General features: G+C 36.8%; 1 protein-coding gene across 2 annotated transcripts in view; it reads left to right on the forward strand.

Annotated features, from left to right (window-relative positions):
* LOC117216751 (GAS2-like protein pickled eggs) overlaps window positions 1–21,363 on the forward strand; it is an 89,492-nt gene that overhangs the window by 4,978 nt on the left and 63,151 nt on the right. For both annotated transcript variants that reach the window (XM_033463733.1, XM_033463734.1), the window contains exon 2: window positions 14,624–14,810. In XM_033463733.1, coding sequence (XP_033319624.1) covers window positions 14,640–14,810 — 171 coding nt within the window. In that variant the 5' untranslated portion in view covers window positions 14,624–14,639. The remainder of the gene's footprint in view (window positions 1–14,623; window positions 14,811–21,363) is intronic.

A 21,363-nucleotide genomic window follows, 5' to 3' on the forward strand; every position in this document is an offset into this window, starting at 1 on the left:
AAGATAATCTACATTGATTTGATCTTCTATTAACTTTCACGATACTTGAGCGTATCACGAAAGTCTGCGTCTCGAAATTTGCTTGGTTCGCAAATAGAAAAAATTTCACGGATCATTATCCTCCGTTGATTCGACGACAATGAAAATTAACGTTCACTCTGAATCACGTATACTTAGGCCGAACAATAACGTAATCTCGTAGGATTCACGTCGGATTACTCGGCACAATAGAGAAAGCGGAAGAGATTAATGGAAACGGAGAGTGAAAATTATAATAAATAGCGATAATAAGAAGAAAGGAGGCGCCGGATGGGCCACCAGGCTCGGTTCTACGAAGATGGATTCTCTGTTCGAGACTTAAGCGATAGAGAGAGACACAGGGACGGGCTATTTGCATATTATGTCTTGATACACAGGTTCCGGGAATGCAAATAAGGCGGTTAAGAAAACTAGTAGGCAACCGTGCGCGCGTAAACAATGGCGATGAAAATATTTGCGCGGCCACAGGGGAAAGTTGCACGAACCGGTAAACGCACGATGACGAGAAATTAAATGTACAAATCCCAATGTAATAAAAAGTTGAATACGATTGCATAATGTAGCGTAACGCGAAAGGAAAATATGCCGGTAATTGAAGTTCCCTTTGTTTGAATCTTATGTCAGTGTTACGTGGTAGGAAATAAGCTTTGGACTTACTAATTCATTGCGAATAGTTAGATATCTTTAAGTATCGAATCTCATTTTATAAATTCTTTTTTATTGCTGATTTTTTCTTGATAATTAATATAGTTTATGTAGCTTATATAAAAATTACTTCGAGTATACGTTATGGATATATTGGGTTGGCAACATAGTGATTGCGGATATTGTCAATGCCACTTAATGACAAAATCCGCAATCACTTAGTCGCCAACCCAATATTTACAGTTCAGTGATCGAATTATTAAGACAGCAAAAGAAAAGTCTTCATTGGAGAATTTACGAGAAACATATTGGGAGATTTATTTATATGTTAACTTATATTTATTTATTGACTGATCGCGTTTAAAGTATTATTAATCGTATATTGATTCAATTAGAGAATTTAATCGTATAATAGAAGATGTATGATATAATGTAATAATACATGTACTATATAATTGCAATGTATATACATCAGATTAAATTAGAGAACTTAATACAACATCTTTGTGAAAATGCATCTATTTTGTACAATAATACATCGTTTATCATTAGGCGCAATTTTTCCTATAACAAACAGATTACAAATAATTTGAAAGCTTTTATCGAGCCAGGCCACCGGTAAATTTGCGATTAATCTAAAAATATGCTCAGCTATCCGCAGCAAAGCGTGACTATGGTGCCGTGCGCGTGTTCCGGCGAGTCCGGTTTAAAAGTGAATGGAGAAGCGGCTCATTCACAAGATTTTCTGTCGGGCGGTCGGTCAATTTCGCGGCGCGCGCGTATAGGCACGGCGCATGCGCAGTTAAAGGCTGCTGCGCACGCACGCACGCGCAACCGCGGGACTATGCGCGCTCTTCGAATAAATTCCGCGCGTGTCTCTTCGGGTTCGTCGCGAGACGATTATTTTCGACACAGTACGCGTGTTTCTCCTTTTTTTTCATGGCATTTGTCAACGAAGAACGTTGCTGTCTCTTCGTTCTTTTGTTTTCAGGTTAGAGACGCGATTAGAGGGGCGAAGGTTGCTCGAAGGGTTCTCGATTTGTAACTTTGGGTTGTTAATTCTTAGTTTTCGATTTTTCATCATATTTTAAGTTATTTGGAGGTTCTGTCATCGGAGGAAGTTGTGAACATTTATGCAGTACATATATAACTTTTATATTAAGAATACCATATTTTTATAAATATGATTGAAGACTATTGCTAAACAAAATTAGCTAAAACTAATCAGTTAAATTGTTTAACTTCCTCACGAAATCTTCCTCGAAACCGGTAGATAAAATACTTTCCAATTATCAAATATTCCATTTCCAAGCAATCTCTGTCTTTTTTACCACACGGAATTGCTTAAATGAGCGGAAAAATGGAAAGAATTAAAAAGCAAAAAGATTATGATGGATTACATAAGTAGTGTTGACGTTATCAAATCGGAGCCGTTGTAAATGGTCTGTCCTCCGTCGACGAGTTTCTGAGTACTTTATCGCGTTGCATAATTTATAGTCGAAATCAGCGGGGTATTATCAGTAAAAAAAAATGGGGTGGATATCGATAAGATCGGTGCATTCCATATTCGCACAGCGGCTAAATTTGTATTTGTTTACCAGTGTCATACGATCGATCATTTAAAAACGTGCATAGTTCTAACAGGCTTATCGTGTCGCTGTATATTTTAACATTTTGCCAGGCGATTTTTCTCGTCTTATTCGAGCTGTCGAACACCTTTCTATTTTACAGTGTGTATCTTATTCCGTCTGCATTTATAATGTGTCCAATTCGGCTACGGTCGATGGATTAGCTACTAAAGACATTTCTGTGGAACCAACGACAGACAGTAATAAATTTCTAGAAATAAATTGTGCTTCCGTGACGATGTTGATTGATGTAGTTCTCTGTAGGAGTGGGAGAATGTAAAATCAAAATTTCATAACACCTAACATTGGTGTAATAAAATATTAGACATGTAAAATCTAAATGCAAAATATTTATTTAAGAAATAGGACAAAATGATATCCGGATATGTAAAGTGGAAAAAGTAGACTTTTTAGAGGATAGGAATTAGGCGAAAGCTTTATAAAAGCGAATACTAAAGTATTTAATAAAAAACTAAAAATTTAATCCCTGTAGGAATTGAAATGGAAGAAAATAATATTTCAAAGGGATAGAAATATAGAAAAGGTGAAATATCCTTAGACCCGCGAATAGAACACGAAATACAAGCAGCGAGGCATACAAATCCGCGTAATTTCGAGAGACACGACGAAAATAATATCCTTAGAAAATAATAGAGAGGGAAAGGATTTCCATAAAGATAGAAGAAATAAAAAAAAAATCCGAATTTTTCTACAAATAAAAATATCTACCTATAATGAAATAAAATACAATGTTTAAGGGTAAATAAAGAAAAATTTGAAATCTCGGAAAACGATAAAGCATAACCCAGCCTTCGTTATAAAGCATAGGTCCAGCTACGAAACGAGATATTTAATCGAATTACGTCCCATTCGGCGAGAAGTTGCTTGATTTACGCCACTGACAGAGTCGTTAAGATCGAAATTACGATTCCGTGGCTTTTATCCTCTGCTCTCGCGTTCAATTCTCCCGGCTACGATGGTTTCGTTTCAATGAAAACGGAGTCATACCAGCAATACAGACAGATAACGATCTCTAAGCTGTGCGCTGGTCGTTAAGAATAAGGACAGCTTTTGCATAATCCGATTCACGAGCGTAGAACGCTATTCTAGACGCGATACCTCGCTCTAGGAATTCGCGTTTCCCTCCCCGCTGTGCAACTGTTGCAAATTGCACTTGCCACCGCATTAGAATTTATAAGATGGCTGTATGTAATTGTCGGGAACCGAGGTAGGTTTCTAACGAGAGCAATTGAATCTTGGTAGGCTGGTTTCTTGATCTCGAGGACGACAAGCAGAGAGAGACGTAATAATTTATACCTGGATGGTGGATTTTTCTCCGTTTATAGGAAATTTAAGGTTTCTTTAAAATATCCCAGGTGCAGTACCTGTTTTAATATTTGGTAAAGCAAATCTCTGCCTAAGTCCAGTTCACTATGTCAGTTGCGCTCATAGAAATATGAATTTCGTGCTTGTAAATACATCCACAGTCTAGTAATTTGTATGGTAGACGTAGATGTTAGGTCGACAAGATTGCAAACAGTATTATTGGAAATACAGAAAGAGAAGGAAACGAGAAAAATAGAATTAACGAAGAATAAGTTAGGATTTTCTGTGGATTGGAGCTATTCTGGATACTTAGGAATTTTCGAACGATGTTAGAAATTCATTGGAGGGAATATTATTGAAAATCAATAAACTGAATTAAATTGAATCGGGTTAAGTTAATATTTTGTATTGATTAGAGTTGTTCTGGGATTCTCAGTTGTTCTATTTATTAATTTTCGACTAATGATAGGAAACAATTGGAAGACGTATCATTGGAAGTAAATGGATAGGAAAAAATACGTAGAAAGAATAAAATTGACAAGAAATAATAAGTATAGAATCGTAGAAAAATTATTTTCATTCCATGTACAATATCTTAATGGAACAAATAGTTAAATTAATTAAAAACTAGTTGATTAGATAAAAATACTATAAATATTATAAATACAAAAAGTCATTTTCGTTTCGTGTAGGATATTTTAAAGAAATTACTGGCGATTAGAGTCTCATTTGTAAGAAGGAGATTAATATGCAGCAAGCGAATAGTCATCGGTGCGTGTACGATGACAAACGAGTACAGAAATGTTTCGGACGTTATCACCATTCGGTTGATACCGGTTCCAGATATCCCGTAGCCAACAACGAGTTACCGCGTTCTACGGCATTATGATGCAGGCATTTCGAGAGCTCGGCTCGACCCTCTAGGCGATTTGCATTCGACGCGCATGCCACCGACGACGTACGACGAAGCAGGTTCATTTTCTGGTCGCGAAATGAATGAAATCGTTGCCTGTTACGACACACACGAAACCTCCAGACACGAGTTTCAATCGAGCTCGTTTTTACATGTACCGGAATATAATTATGGAATACGTTTCCGGTTCAATTCTAATATCATCGTTGTATCTTTTTAAACTATCTGCCTCGTTAGATTTCTATCTATTTGAAATATGTATATTGGAATGGATAATATATCTAGGCAATGAAGGTTATTCTATGTGAAATAAAATAAAAATAAGTGGAATAGAAGGGATAAAATTTGTTTCGAGGACTTTTTTTTTTTTAGGAAATCGAGCTATCACTCTGTATTTTTTACGGTTCAAGTGTAAAGTAAAATTAAATGGCTTAATTTTAAAATACATAGTTGTCGCTCATGACAAGATGGAATTTAAAAGCCTGTAGAGTTCAAATATATGAAGCTACATAAAAATTTCGAAAGGAAGACGAAACATAGCAGTTGATAGACTTATACGTCACAGAGCTGATTGGATGTCACGCGCATTTAGCGCCATTAATTATCGGGATGCCTCTAATCAATAAGTCTACACTGTAGAAACGCGTCACTAAGGATGAATTTGTTTAATTTTCAGATTTTCTATCCTTATATAATTATAACCGGAATTTTCTAGACATTTCGATTCTCCTTCCGCCTTCATTTTCTTTCTTTCTTTTTTTTTTTGGAAAAATTTTGTTTTATATATCGCTATATAATCATCCAGATTTCAGAATGTTATTGCTGTTGTTCCTTCTTTTTTTTTACATTCTCCTATTTTCTCGTCTGCCTTTTACAGATTATTCTTTGTTTTCTTCTATATTTAATATTCTGTGTTACTTATCTTTATTATTCTTGTGCTGGTTTATTTCTTCACTTTCATTTCTTCTTTACGATACTTCCAATATAATCGTTTAGATTTATGCAGTATAATCGTCTAGGTTTTAGCATTCCAATTCCAGAATTTCTTTCCCATTTTTATATTTTTCTTCCTTTTTCTTGTTTCTTTTTTTTTTATTTTTCACTTGTATTTTTTCTTTCACAATATACGCATTCTTGTACTATGATCACTTAAATTTGGTATTATATAACGTCCTTGCTTCTGCTTTCAATTTCTTCTTCTTCGCTCTTTTATTTTATACACGCGTTATCTTACACAATTGTTTTAAATGTCCGCAGTACTCTCGTTCCAACGTCCATATACATAAAATTTCTTCGAAAGAAAAAGGTGAACCACTATAGAATCACGTTGGTAATTTACTTAACAGCCGAGTCACGTACTCAATAACAACTTCTCATTTATGACACGATCTCGACGATCGTGGGGCTGGCATTATACCATAAAGATAATTATTACAACGTGTCGAACGAAGGATTACGTGAACCCACAGTCAAAACCAATTATGCAGAATCCCGATAATTTACTCAATTGGGTAGGATCCATAACGAAAAAGAGAACGACAGGTGATAAGGGAAAAGAAATCTAGTTGACATTTAACGGCCAGTAAAAGAGCAAATGACCGTTAATTACGCGGCCGTTCAATTCGATCGCGTTTATACTTTCGTGAAATTATCGATTTAACCGGCGCATATCACGATTTTACGTTGTTATTGGCTACGGTAAACCGATTAGGAAAATCGATATGATTAATCGAGTTACCATGTTTCAACGTACGCGTACTCAGTTTATCAAACTATGTATTACTAATTGACTGTATAAATTAGAAAATTTCAAGTTTCACGGTAGAAAGTTGTATTTTTACAATTTTCATTTCTACGATTCGAGATCTTTTTTTAGAAACGTAGAAAGTTGTACTTTTACAATTGTTGGCTTCTTCGATCCGTACTTTTCTTTTTAAAAGGATAGAAAGTTACGTCTTTACGATTATCGATTCCTTCGATTGTAGAATTTTCCTTTAATTTCTTCTTCTTTTTCTTTCTTCAATTTCAAATTTTTCTTAACGCGGGAAATTGCATCTTTCGAATTTCTACGATCGTCGATTCCTCCCAATTTCACTTCTTCTTTCTGCAAAATGGAATATAGCATTGCTAGAGTCACCCATCTCTTTCGTTCGCGATTTTTTTAATATCCCAAAGTTACATCGTAAAGTTACATTGTTACAATCTGAAGGTACATTGTAAATTGTAATTTTTTAACTCCAAGTTCTTACATAATATTCGACTGGCCATCGTAACAGCTCGTCGACAAGATTCCAATGGATGAAGAAGCAAGTATAGTCGCGCCCGTAGGGTTTTTATTATTCCATTGAACCGCGCGAAAGGGACGGAATATCAAAAGGTGCGTGGCCCTCGGTATGAAAGAGCCAGTTCCTAAGTTTACCTACGTGAGCGTACTTTAAAGGTGTACTTAGCTCGCTGTAACGGTATATCGCGCGATGTACACTGCGAGCAGAAAGAAAGAGAGAAGAGTTGTCAAGTGTATGCACGCCACTCGGTGAACAAGTGGAAGAGTAGATAAGAATAGAAACAGAAAAATGAGAGAGAACATTGAGCAACGATAGGTCTCTTCTTCTTCTGCGTCTTGTTAGTTGGCGAATTTCTTTTTCCTCTTTTCGTTTCGTTTCTTACAATTAATAGTAGTAAATAATTATAAAAAATATCTCGATGTTTTTATTCATCTATTATTATTCACGTGTTCTTTTGGTTAACAATAATAAGAGATGATATAGATAGTAACAAACATTTGTTTTTAAATAGGAATAAAAATAGGAAAGTGGGTGATGAGGACGTTGAAGAATGTCTTTCTTCTTCATTCACATGTTCTTTTGGTTAACAATAACAAGAGATGATATAGATAGTAACAAACATTTGTTTTTAAATAGGAATAAAAATAGGAAAGTGAGTGATGAGGACGTTGAAGAATGTCTTTCTTCTTCATTCACATGTTCTTTTGGTTAACAATAACAAGAGAAGATATAGATAGTAACAAACATTTGTTTTTAAATAGGAATAAAAATAGGAAAGTGGGTGATGAGGACGTTGAAGAATGTCTCTCTTCTTCTTCTGCGTTTTGTTAGTTGATGAACAGCTTTTCTATTTCTATAGTGTACAAGTTTCTATAGTAAATAAGTGACTTCTCAAATTATTGTTCTATGAGTCCCAGCATTTTGGCGCTGCACTTCTTTATGCAGAAATTTGTTTGTAAAAATTGTACCTTTTAAGTCGTATGTTATTTATTTGGATACTCTTGGAACCGTAAGTTATATTTTTGCGGAACAAACAGAAAGAGCAAATGAGACAGGACCTATCATTCAGGTGTAGAATATTTGTTTTCAACTACCGATTGACACAAGAGTTGGAAAATTAGAAAATTGTCAATTTGATTACTTTTAAAGGAATACTAATTATAAAATAACGGTATATACAACAATAGCATAAACAAAAATTATATCGGTTTAATAATATATATAAAAATTATATGAAAATTGCAGCTAAAGGAGAAAAAGTAAAAAGTGAAAATAAAATGACGAAACTTGTAATAGATAGGAAAAAGCGGCCGAATGCTAATTAGCGTAAGAGAATTGCCTGGAACCCTCTTTTTCATTCATAACAGCTGATTCATTCATCCGTTCATTCATCCGTTCGTTTGTACGTTTCCAATTAACCTCATTACGCGTTCCAGGAGGCTCGAATCTCGAGGGAGAGACAATGACGAGAAACCAGCCGATCTACTTACGCAGAAAACGAACACGATCACGATTTCTTACGCGTTCGCGATTTTTAGTATACATACCGATGTCTTTATTACGCGATAGAAAATGCCGAAGTAAAAGGAAAAAGGTTGATACGACGAAGTCGAACGAAGTTATGAGTGTATAAATCACGACTGGGAAACGCGAAGGTTATCTTGACGTTTCATAGCACGTTAACGTAAATGGAATAATTGAATTTCTTGCGAGTTACTCACGAGTTTAATCGCACGATGATTGTTTAGTCCTTTAAGAGTTATTTCCAAAGCAATTTCATTGTCATTTCTTCCTTTTCTTATTTAAGGCGTATTTTATTGCAAGAAAATTGAACGTTTCAAGTCATTCTTTTTATGGAGTCTAAGTTATTATCGATAATTCTATTTAACTATACTAAATTTGATATTTAATAAATAAATGCTTTTCTAGAAATGGGAGAGAATGATAATAAAATTGCTTTAAAAATGAAATTCATCGTTAATTAAATTAGACATAAATCGCGAAATAGTATTTACGGACATTAAAGATACACACTGAGAAAAAAGAGGAAACGAAAAAGGAATTTTGCCAATTTCCAACGAGTGTACGTAACAATTAGCAATTTTCGTTTATTTTATAACGATAGTAAATAATTCTCCTTCCTCTTATTTGTGGAGTATCTTTTTCTCAGACGGTTGTTTTTAAGGGATTTTAATTACTGAGACAGCGTAATGAATTTCGCAGTGTGTACATATACATGTGCGTAATGACAAAAACACAGAGTAATTTATTTCGAGGATTTTTATTGCATCCAGAGGAAGGGGGAGGGGAGGGGTGAAAGTTTTTAACATATTGAATAAACAAGCTGTATTTACGCAATATTTGTCTATGATGTAATTTTATTGTTAGCATCGTGCTACTGAATGCAAGTTACTTTCACTTTATGAAATTGAAACAAACATCGATGTATTTCATCATTGTAAGAAACATCGTTCTTTAGCAATTTCTTTTACGAACACATGCACGATATCTTATTACAATTAAATATTGTAGTATCGTGGACGAAAGACCTAAGAAATATCGGGCGAACTATACACAATGTCGCGAGTAAGCCTAAGTGCCGACAGGCCCATCAATGTATCGTCGGTCGTGTTCAATCGAATAATAACGCGGAAAAGTCCTGCCTGACCCTGACCACGAGCGGTTGTGGAACATGTGCGTAGTGGAGCTAAGAGAAAAGACAAAGGGATGCTAAGGGTGAAAGACGAATTACTAGTCAGTGTTAGTTAATAAGTCAGAGAGTGCGAATTGCGTTGTCAAGACAGTGTTGCTAGCGTTGTCGAGACAGTGTGGTCCGCGTGAGAGAGAGCGTTGGGAACCGTGGTGACGAGAGTTGCTGTTTTATTTATTTCTGTATATAGAGGTAGGATCACAATAGCTATTAGTTTATTCTTCGGATAAATCTAACACACCGTTCTGAGTTAAATAACCTTTATTGCATTATCTTACGTGAACTAGAGATAAAAACAAAAGAATATCTTAAACCTATCGATTATATGTAGAACTATCTTCTAGTTACTGTTTATTGTAACTAGCGCATCTGCATATGGATGGCGAGAGCGAACTTACGTTGTTATTTTTAACAGTTGCAAATTAACTATGTAGTTGCCTAAATTATAGTACATTATTGTATTTAGTTCACGTTAAACAACCATCGTTTCCTGTTTAACCAACACCTGTTTAATCCATTTTAAATAAACTAATTGTAGTAAGATGCTACAATATTCTTAACAAATGCAACAATTTTCTCATCTTTTCCTAATAATATACGTATAAAAAATATTAAATTCCCATGAATCGTTTGATCAGGTTTGTTAATAAATTATCTAATTTGGAATTTTAATTTAAAATTTGTATCTCAAAGATAGTTTGAATTATCATATCGAATGCTGTATAGATTTGGAAGCAGTTTATTCCCATTGCTAGTCCTCTGCAACCCGCGTGGTCGAAGCCACTGATTTAGCAACTCCCTCGTTTGGTTTCGCGATAACACGCGCCTCTATTGACTACGAGCTAACCGTAAATTAGAGGCTAAACTTTCCGAGAGCTGAAGCTCGTCCGCCTTGTCTTTCGTTTTCTTTCCCCGCTTCCTTGCCAAGGAAAACTCGTCTCGACTTGCAACCTTTTCATACTGTACCTGTTCTACGAACCATAAATATAAACATCTACGGTGATGTCTCGCGGAGAAATAATCGACTTGACGGGCTGTTGGACAGATTTTCATTCTTGTAAACACGCGGAATATACTTTAAAAGAACTCGTCTTCTGAATTAGAAAAAGTACTTCATTATCGATTATAACGTAACGCGCGTTCTTCAACATTTTTTTTTTTTTTTTTTTTTTTTTGAACGAAACCTTAAAGAAGTTTGCAACTTTTAGCGAGATAAATGATAATTTCTTCATTACTTATAGGGTGATCTGATACACGATGTAACAGTTTGAACATTTTCATTGAAAATTTATTTTATTTTTCATTTATTCTTCACTTACATCTTACGCATCAGTGTTACTATCTTGTGTAAAATTGTTGGAAATGCATAGTTTATAAGCCTGTTAATCGCAGCGTTATACCACCTCAACCACTCTATGATCTCAACGGAAATCAGGGGATCGATCTGTTCGCGGCGTCGATTATTACAATCGTAACGGGAATTTACGACTCGCGTTGACGCATTTCATCGCGAAAGCGTCTCCCTGCGACTGGTCGAAAATACACATGGTATCGGATTTAAAACTCAATAATTCAATAACTTAAAGCCCGAACAGAAACTCCAACCGCTACCATACGCGATAAACCATAAGATGGAAAATAAATCTGCAAAGGACGGAAGACCGAGTGAATTCGCGACGATCCATAGATCATCGGGAAGCATGGAAACCGTGCGAGAACGCGAAGGGGCATAAATCGATCCGCTTACTGCGCGCGCAGCTGTCCGACTTGAAAAATCGCGCGGGACGATGCGCGCGCACACGCCGCTCGCACTCTCGGGGAATTACCGCGAGATAGCGATCGCGTTTTGCCACAACTTTGTGAAAGCGTTGCTCGCTCGCGCCACGCTGGTAGGTGTATGGAAACGAGCGTGCCTCGTTTAACATCGTGACACACCACTTCCTGCATCCTCGCCTCCTCGCCGTGTCCAATTGAAATTTTCCAGCTCCACGTATAGTTTTCATTGAAAGTAGCTCGTTTTACGAGCCATAAAGTCTTCGTATCTTTTCACCTGCAGTCTTTGTCACTTCGATGTGAGAAAGTTTTGCGTAGGGTTGATCACTTTGCGAATTATATCGATGGTATAGATATATTTTTTTTTTTTTTGTTTAGAATGTTTAGGCGACTGAAGTTAAGACTTTGTGGTAGACGTTTTAAAATTGTTAAATATTAGATGATCGTTCTTAGTTTGGATATTATCTTGTTTAAAGGGCATCAGTGTGCGCTGTATTCTTCACTGGTTTGATGATGAAATGTTGTATATAATGAATGGAGTAACAAGTTCGTTCGGATTTTCTTTAAAGAGCACGTCTATCTGACCAAAGAGTCATTTATTTATCCCATTCATTGGTAAATGCAGATATATCTTCACATCATATAAATGATTGCAATTGCAACGTTCCTCGAAATGCATACATCAATGAAAAGCTTGTTAATCTTAACATTTCTTAACGTGATCTGCACTTCTCAAAGAAATGCATGTCAAACAGAACTTTAGAACATTCTACAACCAGTGAAATGAACAATAATTCGAAATTAACCATGAATTTACAATATCACAACCCATGGAATTTCGCTTATATCTGTAGCAACATTTTCATAGAAAGAAAACTCCTAGAGAGATGTAAGTTTCGCACTTTGCCATTTAAGAAGAAAACACCTGTTAGCACGTGAACCACGGGGTCCTCTGAAGAGCTTACGGGATAGATACGCTGTGTAAACGACGAGTAAATCACGCTTGTTGCAGCCGAGGGAAACACGAGACGGGTGACATTTTAAAGCCACCTTTTGCCAGCCTGTAATCCACAATCGCCGATGTTGGCTCACGAACCATCGACCTCGCCTTTATGATTTCTTCCCTCTCGAGCCGCGTCTCCATTCTGCTACGTTTCTTCCCTTGCTTCCTTTCCTTCCTTCTCCTTATTCGTTTTCTCTGTTCGTATTTTCCGCCTCTATTGTACTCTTCGTTAGCTTTTTATTGGGATTGATGGTCGGTGAAGCGTTTGTACTGCGATTCTATGACAGTGATTCTCATTGTTCAAGAATTTTTTAGATTCCTGGTCGAGACGATAGGAGTCTGGGGTTAGGGTTGAATGCCGATATAATGGAACGATTTGTTGCCTTTTTTTCGTTGACTGATTAGGTATCTTTTTATTAACTTGGCCAGGGATCGTTTCTATTACGTTTTGAAATTATTAACAGTCGTTTTCGTTGACTTGGAATTATTGGAAATTTGTTCTGTAGTCGGTGGAATGATTTATTACAACGGTAACGAAAAATAATTTTTCTTACTTCTGAAATCATCGGCAATAGTTTCCGTTGACTCGAAAATGTTCGACAATTGCTTTCATAGATTGGTCTTACCTTAGAAACGATTGATAATCATTTCCATTGTTTGTGCATTAACATCGACCTTACCAGGCCCAGTAAAACGACCGGTTTCAAAATTTAACTTAAAATTGTACTCTGTGAATAAAGAACAAACAAGAGAGAAGAGATCGTATTTCGTTAACGTAAAAGCACATAGAAAGGCCTGATGGTCCCGTAGCTCGCCATAATCGGCCCTTCAAAGCTGAACGTTCGTTTGGAAAGGGGCAATCGCACCGGTGGGTTCATCGTTTTATGAGACCAATGGAAATTTATAGGGGTAGCCAGGGGAGTTTCGTATGGGATATGGCACGAGTTTAGCCACATTGTTCGATAGCGTTTTCTGGGGTGGTTTAACCGGTAGTAGCCACCAGAGGGGAGAATTTTCTCTAGGACGATACAAGCAAACGACCAGGCCAGGCCATTGTCTTGCAAATCCCTCGAAATTTTATTGTTCATCGACAATGTGTTTCACTCTGTTTCACTCTGACACGTCGTTCAATCGGTTACTGGTGGATCGTCCGACTTGGAAAAACGGTCTGTCGTATTATAATTGCAAATTGTGTTCGCTGATAAATGATCCTATTGGGATACTTTGTTCCAGCCGGACCTGTAATTATGGGTTTAGCTTTATTTGAGTATTTCTGTGTACCTTTATGAAAGCGAAGGTTTGATGAATTAATTGTTCCCTTTTTAGTTCTTTTTAAATACTTTTTTTAAAATTAATATTTCCATTCATTGGTGTTTTATTGGAGTTTTTCAACATCATTGGTGTTTTATTGGAGTTTTTCAACATCATTGGTGTTCAATATTTTTAATACGATTTAGTCTGTATTATTAAGTATAGTTTTAAAATATCCTACAGTTAATTGAAATAGTTGCTGTATAATTTTATGCGCTCCTTTAACCATTAACTAAGGTCTGTTGTTATTTAACGAAGTATCGACGAGAGAGTTAACAAATTTGCTAAGATCGTAGAAACACCTAAATTCGCGTATATGTAATCACGAATCTCACAGCCGATAAAAAGTCATTTAAACACCTACCACACAGTATGCACATGCTAACCGCAAAGCCCATAACCGTTCATATTCAATCAGCCGCGACCCACTCGTATCCATAAACCAATCTATAAATAAAATCGGACTGAATTAAACGTTCGTGCTCGATCGACTTCCACTTCTAATAAAGTAAAAAGGGCGGACAATTACAGAGAAATAAAAACAAAATCATAAACAATATACGTATAATATGAGTATAGTGTATTTGGAAGTGTAGCATTTCTGCATCATAGTTAAAACGATTAGACAGTAATGATATTTTTCTAACTTTTTTTAATGATATACTTCTATTAATTATACACTGCAAAGATATTATTATTTTCTTTAATACTAAAAAATCATATATGCAATTTCATTTATTTTTAGCTGTGGAATTTAGTTTCAAAAATACACGTCGAACTGCTGAATAGACTACTTATTCCGTTAATCTAAATTAAATATCCAAAATGAATTCCACGCATATATAGCATAATATTAAAAATGAAAATAATAATAATAATAATAATAAATAATTATTCAAAATTAAATGTTTGGAAATTTCATGCGTAATATAACGATAAAGACAAAAATTTGACAAGCACGTGATGAAGCAGGATCAATCGGTGTTTCAGGTATCGATCAAGCAATATGTCGGTGCTTCTGGAGGCGAGGTCTTACAGGCCCTTCAAATCCTCGGAGGAGTATTTGGTCGCGATGAAAGAGGATCTGGCCGAGTGGTTGAACGCGCTGTATCCGGAGCTGAGAATCAACGTTGACAATTTTATGGACAGGTTGGACACCGGCGTCGCTCTTTGCAAAGTAAGTGGCCGTAGAACGATTTATACGTTCCCAGAAGTACATATAAACTAGCTCCAACTGTCTATCTTCGCGCGTATGTATGAATCTATATACAGGGTAGACCTAAATAGAACCATGAAACGGATAAACTACCCTGTATGTACGACGATATATCAAAATTATGATTTATGAAAGGAAAAGTAAAAGCTAGACGCATACACATAGTTGACTATCTTCTATTTCCAATGTATTTATCAACATTCGTAAGATACGACTATTTTTTCTAGATTGCGTCAGTTGCACAGCGTAAAGTTTAATACAATTTTATAATGAAACTTAATATCATAGATAAGATTCGATAAATATAATATATAGACGTGTGTGTAGGAACATTTCGTGTAAAATGAAAAATTCGAAAAAAAAAAAAAAACATTGAAAGTAGGTACACGTGCGTGGAAATTGAAGAAATTCTACGCAAATTACTACGGAGGAACGTCAATGTAAGTTTGGCGAGTAAAAATTAAGAGTTCGCCCCCATTTCGGTCAACGATCAATCTTATCTCTTATGTTTGCCAACGGTAGTACCCTATTTATTTATTTCTTCTCTTTTTCTTTTTCGTTTCTTATCGCAGAAAACAAGGTGTGTTCAATTCCTCCACGACTACGAATCGCGAAGTAAAGAAAAGATATCTGCATGCACGATGGATTGAAAATGAAATAGGACGAAGGTTCGATTGTAGGATTTTGTTTCTCAGAAGCGTAACTTTTCACTCACCATGTATATGTGCGTAATTTACAATTATTTGCTTTAGAGACGTATCGTAAAGCGGGTTTATGATATTGTGAGGACTTTTAGTATTTGTAGGGTGAAGGAAGTCTTGTTAAAAGGAAATTCAATTCCGTTTGGTCGTGTCGTAATTCAGTTTTATTATCGTGGCATTTCCGCTTATTAAGTGATTGGTAGATTGTAATATACTTAGGATCGTGTGTTAAAGAGTACAATAGGGAAATTGTTCGTAGACAGGTCCTGTATTATTGTAGTAACAGTTTGTAGTTATAGTATTTCAGGTACATAAAAAATCGACGTATAGTAGCATAACGAAAGAATAAAGGTTTTCGTTTTATCGCCCTAACGGTTTAAATTTAAAAGGAAAGAAAAGAGGAAAATAGGGGCACCGAGTAGCTCGCCTCAGCCGCTCCTCATCGTGTCACAGAGTTTCTTGCACGCGCCGACTTGATTCATAATTCAAGTGGCGTTGAAGCAACAGCTTCCGGTGGACGTCACACGCATCCTTCTTCCTCTGTTTCACGATCCGCGACCAAACTACGTGCTCCATGCGGCTTCTATGCATTTCCATTTAACACTTCACTGTATTAGTAGCCGTATTAGTATATGTAGCTGTATCAGTATAAGTGTGTGTATTTGTTGCACGCGTCGTTTTCACGTTACTCACGCGCAGAATTTTCAAGAAGCTACTGGGAATCACGGGTTACGAACGATCACTTTTCTCGGTCTTCTTTTTTCAATTAATAAGTTGTTTCTTATTTTAGAACGTAGCTCGAGATCTTTGAACTTTTTTAGATTCTCTTCCAATTTCGCGAGTAATTTAGCTTCCATTGAAATTGTGCGAACAACGACACTTTTATTCTCATTACAAGAACAACATAAGAATAACGGTAAAGAGTAAAAGTAAGATAACAGCGTTAGTTTCCAAACTGTTAGTTCATTATCGTGTTAAATATCAAAATTTAGTAAACGTGAAATAATACGAAATACAAGATATAGCATGATATTTAACAATCTGAATCGTTACGTGTAATATTCTAGAATTTTAAATTTTAAAAGTAACAACCCTGGCCCTATCTCTCTAACAACATACAAAAATGGAAAGTGGAATTTTAATCAAACGGAGAAGAATTCCTCGAACGCAAATTTTATTCTTCCTGATGCATTTTCGTTTGTTCCTGAAAACACTCGACCGTAAAAAGTATCCTGGAAAATATCGAAACGTGAAAATTTTCGAGCGATAGATCGCTAACAGGCAAAACGGTAGCCTCATAATTGGAATTCTTGCACGAGCCAGCGCGTGGTAAAACCGTTGAACGAATTCCCCAGTAAAATAATCAAAGGTCCACATCGAGCTCTCGAAACGAGTTCTCGGCGTGCTTTTGCGCGCGATAAAGCATTTGGAGAGCAAAGGGAGAAGTGGAGACTGTCGTGGCGAGTACTGGAACCGGAGGCGATCATTAGGCCGGATCCGAATGGTCGCGAAAACCGTGAAAAATCACCGTCTGCAACTGGAATGCCGATTATTATTAACCACGCCACCATCGATATTCGTTTCTATTCTATCGCTTTTTAGTTTAGGGTTACGAGCGAATAGGCGTGCAAAACAGAAACGTTATCCGCGTTGCAAAGGGAGGGCGCTGGCTGGAAGGATCTGCGATAAATTTCACGGAATTTACAATCGAGATAAAAGGCGAATTTGCATCGGGTGGAAATAACTGGTCGTCGCGTGGTTGCGATCATAGCGGCGTAACTTAGCTCGGTTTATGGTCAACTGGCACTAGTTTAACGATACACTCGGCTACAGAAGTACGTATCATGAAGACCTGAGAATTTATCACGAGACCATCTTTTAATCGTTGCTATTGAAGTAATTAACAAAACGTCCAGGAATTATTATCTCGTTCGAAGAACTATATTCGATGTCATAAACAGATTGTTGGGTTACATGACTGTAATCTTATCGATTGAGGCACTCGTGAACATTGGACAGTTTATTACCAAAATATCCTTCAATCGTTATTAACAAACTAATTATCGTCTTATAAGGTCTCGAACGATTATCTTGTTTGAATATTCAATGTTTTATAAGAAGAATCTCACGATGAGTGCAGTAATACTCTCGTCAGTTTGATACGCGAGTAATATAATAATAAAATCAACTACTTTTTCTTTGTCTTGTAGCTTGTGCGTTTGTTCATTACAATTTCCATCAATTCTGACTTTCACACGAACCGTTCAGAAAATCCATCGATACCTTCGAAACGTCTCAATTGTCGAATTTCATACGAAGATCATAAGTGTCTTAATACTAAGTGTCAGTACATAAGTGTCATAAGATCATAATACTTACGAATGGGACTGTATCTTGATCTTAATATAAAGTATAGTGGTCGAAATGTTTCCAACGATCGATACACCTATAATTGTATCATTTAGTAAGATCGTGTTCCGCGTGTTGGTTTTTCGATGTTTCCCGCTCCGGCAGCTGTTACTACAGGGTGTGTTTAAGATGAACAGATTCGATAGGTCTGAATTACTGATCGAATGGTCTCGATAAAGGTATCTAAATACACATGCATAATGTAACGAGTATGAAGTATCTGCTTTTTATCCGTCGGATATATGTACCTAAATGGGTTAAAAATTTGGATATTGAGAGATAAATAAGTTGTCCAGTTACGCAGCTTGAGTTTCTAATGATAATCATGATATTTGCATATCTTGAACCTCCTACGATGTTCATACGATTTTAACGTCGTTATTTCTTCGAAGCAACTTTTATCGAGCTTTCAGAACTTCGTTTATGTAACAGATACGCTTGCTACAATAATATCAATATCGAGTATCATTAATCAATTAATTACAGAATATAATAAGAGCATTCTTTCAATTTCCAAGAAAAGGAAAACAAACAGAAGAGACAAACATGTGGAGTTAATGATCATTTTTGTTACGAACCCTTCAATAATAAATATTCGATCAACGTCGTCACGGCGGGAGGGTTGAAATCCAGCCACCCCTTGATTCTATAAAATTCACGAAAATCCAGCACGATTAATTACCTCGGAGCAACGCTGTATGTAAGCTAATCGAAGCGTTCAAGCGATATGCCCAACACGATCTCGCCCGATCCTTTGCCAAACTGTCAAACTAAATGCCGAAATTGGAGCCCCGTGGCGTTGCAGCTGTTGGAAGGCTGCGTGTCGAAAGAAACACGGGCCTCGTACCTGCCGTGCACGATCGCGTGTGCCATTGAACAGCGCTGATAGAGCAGTCTTTCGTGTGTCGGATTGGCTGTCGGCAGAGCGAGCAGCGAGTAGCTGCTTCGACTTTCACTGATCTACGAGGAGTCGATCGCTGGAACTCGACTCCTCGCGAACTGTCGCGGTTACGCCGCGTAAAATCGCCGAATCAGATTCGCAATTAGGCTCTTTTTATTGGTATAGATAGACTGCGGATTTTCGTACTTTTCTGGAAGATTTGCGGATGCAAAAGTGCACAGAATGCACATAATATACAAAAGTGTATTAGAAAGAAAAGTATGTCATTTGTTGAAAGATTGTTCCATGCAGATCTCAATCGACGAATTTTGCCAAGTTGTGTGGGAGGCTATTTTGGGCAAAGAATGTTGTATACTCGATGGGTCGGTTCGTTTTCGAGATGGTGAAGTAGAATAGAACAAGGTTGTAATCAGATGCATTCTAGCTATCTAACTTTTAATGCAATTAATTAACATCGCTGTCCGGTGTAAATATTATCGACGAGGTCAATGTTTCCCTCTTATCAATAAAAAACATAATCATTATAAAAACGTGCAGCTCATATCAGTGAGTACGAGAATAATGCCCTAACTCGACGACTATCAGTATTTCTGTTTATATCTCGAAAACGAAGACGAATCGTACGTAACATGGTGCATACAGGATGTCTCAAAAATCGTTTCACGAGATTTTTTGAAATTCTTGCATTTGAAAAATACCGGTTCTCATATGCAAAACGCATATTCTCAGAAATAATATAGGTAATTGAGGTGGATGAGGAGATTGGATGACGAGATTGGACGACGATGGGCGAGGAATTGAATTAGGTTTCGATTTATTTCAATTTGTCAGATAGTTTAATAACGCCGAGAATTCTAAAATATCGAAGAGATAGAACAAGTCCTTTTAAAGCTAGGTATTAATACCATACAGGAAAATCGTCGTTAAGTGGTAGAGAATGTATTATAGAACCAACTATGTACATTAGAAGGTTTCATTAATGTTAGTCCTTCCAAGTGTCCGAGGCTAATTCTGGCAATAAACGTTTCGTATATTGAAACCAGTTATTGAGAAATTTAATGGCACTTCTACTCACACAGTCACTGCCAAAGTATTTTTAGCAGTTTACAACTTCTGTTTAGTAATATCGACTGGTATCGGATCGTATTAATCGCGAGATAAGCCAAAAGTAAAATGTAGTGCAAATAGATTCAATCTTAGTGAGTTAATCTTTTAACGATCTACTGCCATTACATTCTACTTTTCTGAATAAATTTCACGAATCTTTCAGGTTTGCCATCATCTAACGGACTGTATATTAATTTCCAATCGAATACACCAGTACTTTTCTCTTCTCTATCTTCATCAAGCTAACTTCGCAAATTTATATTTTTCTCAAAATCGTTAAGTCGAATCTATAAAAATGGCTCTGGCATCAGCTTCTCAGTTTTAATTCTACGGATGCTGTCTCTTTAGCCATTGCGATTTCTGTGACATTTTCATATATCGTTGCTCCACGCGAACAATCTACTTTTGTTAAATAAAATCAATTCTTTAAATCTTCCATTGCTGTTGAACCACGCTCGTCTCTTCTTTTTATCTTTTTTTACCATCGAATCGAACTCGCTCCTTCCTACCTAGCTCTCATGTCGAATTACATTTAATTCTTTGAATATTCCATTGTTATCAAACCAAACTGACAATCTTCTTCACTTTTCGACCACCGATTCTAACCATCGAATATCAACATTATTTAGTATCAGTTCTCTGCACTTCCTCTACGAATGCATCAAAAATCCCCAGTCTACCATTTACGTAGCTCGCCCTTCTCTTCTACCTTGGCTGTCGTCACGGCTCGTAAAGTCTACGTAGTCGCAGAAGGTGATTCGCGAACAGGCCGCGAGGATTGGAAATTCTATGCGACTTCGGTCGTATCGAAGAGAAAGAGGAAGAAAGAAAGAAGGAGACAAAGATGTCTGTAATCCTTTGCTGGCGCAACGGGGGCGAGTAGCCGATGTACCGACTCGGTTGCCCCTTTGTCTGCTCCTTTATCGCGGCTGCCTACTCTAAATATTTCTCTGGCATGAATTTATAACGACGACAATCGCTAATAACGAGTCACGATAACCGTTGTGGCTGCTCCACAAGTCCACAAGCCGCAACCTATGGCGATCTGCGGTGGACGATCGTGGGCCAAGCTTTAGGTGAACTGCGCTTGGTTGCGTGAAAAGTGCAGGTGTTCGTGGGTGTTGCGTGTCTGCGCGCAGCTTTCGCGAAGGGTTGTTGAAAAAAATCTGAGATATTGGCCGGCAAGAGTACCAGATCGTAAAAGATTTTTAATTCTCGTAATCTACATTTACTTATTTATTTATTTAATACCAGCCTCGCCAGCTTATACAGAAATGGATTTAGCTTACAATTGCTTTCATACCGCCGTTCTTGTACTATATCTGCCGTGTTTATATACCAGCTGTCTCACTATCGTTGCTGAATCAACCGATTGCTTATTTACTCAACTTATTCT

Source organism: Bombus bifarius, unplaced genomic scaffold (assembly GCF_011952205.1).
Source record: "Bombus bifarius isolate JDL3187 unplaced genomic scaffold, Bbif_JDL3187 scf7180000007973, whole genome shotgun sequence".
Lineage (NCBI taxonomy): Eukaryota > Metazoa > Arthropoda > Insecta > Hymenoptera > Apidae > Bombus > Bombus bifarius.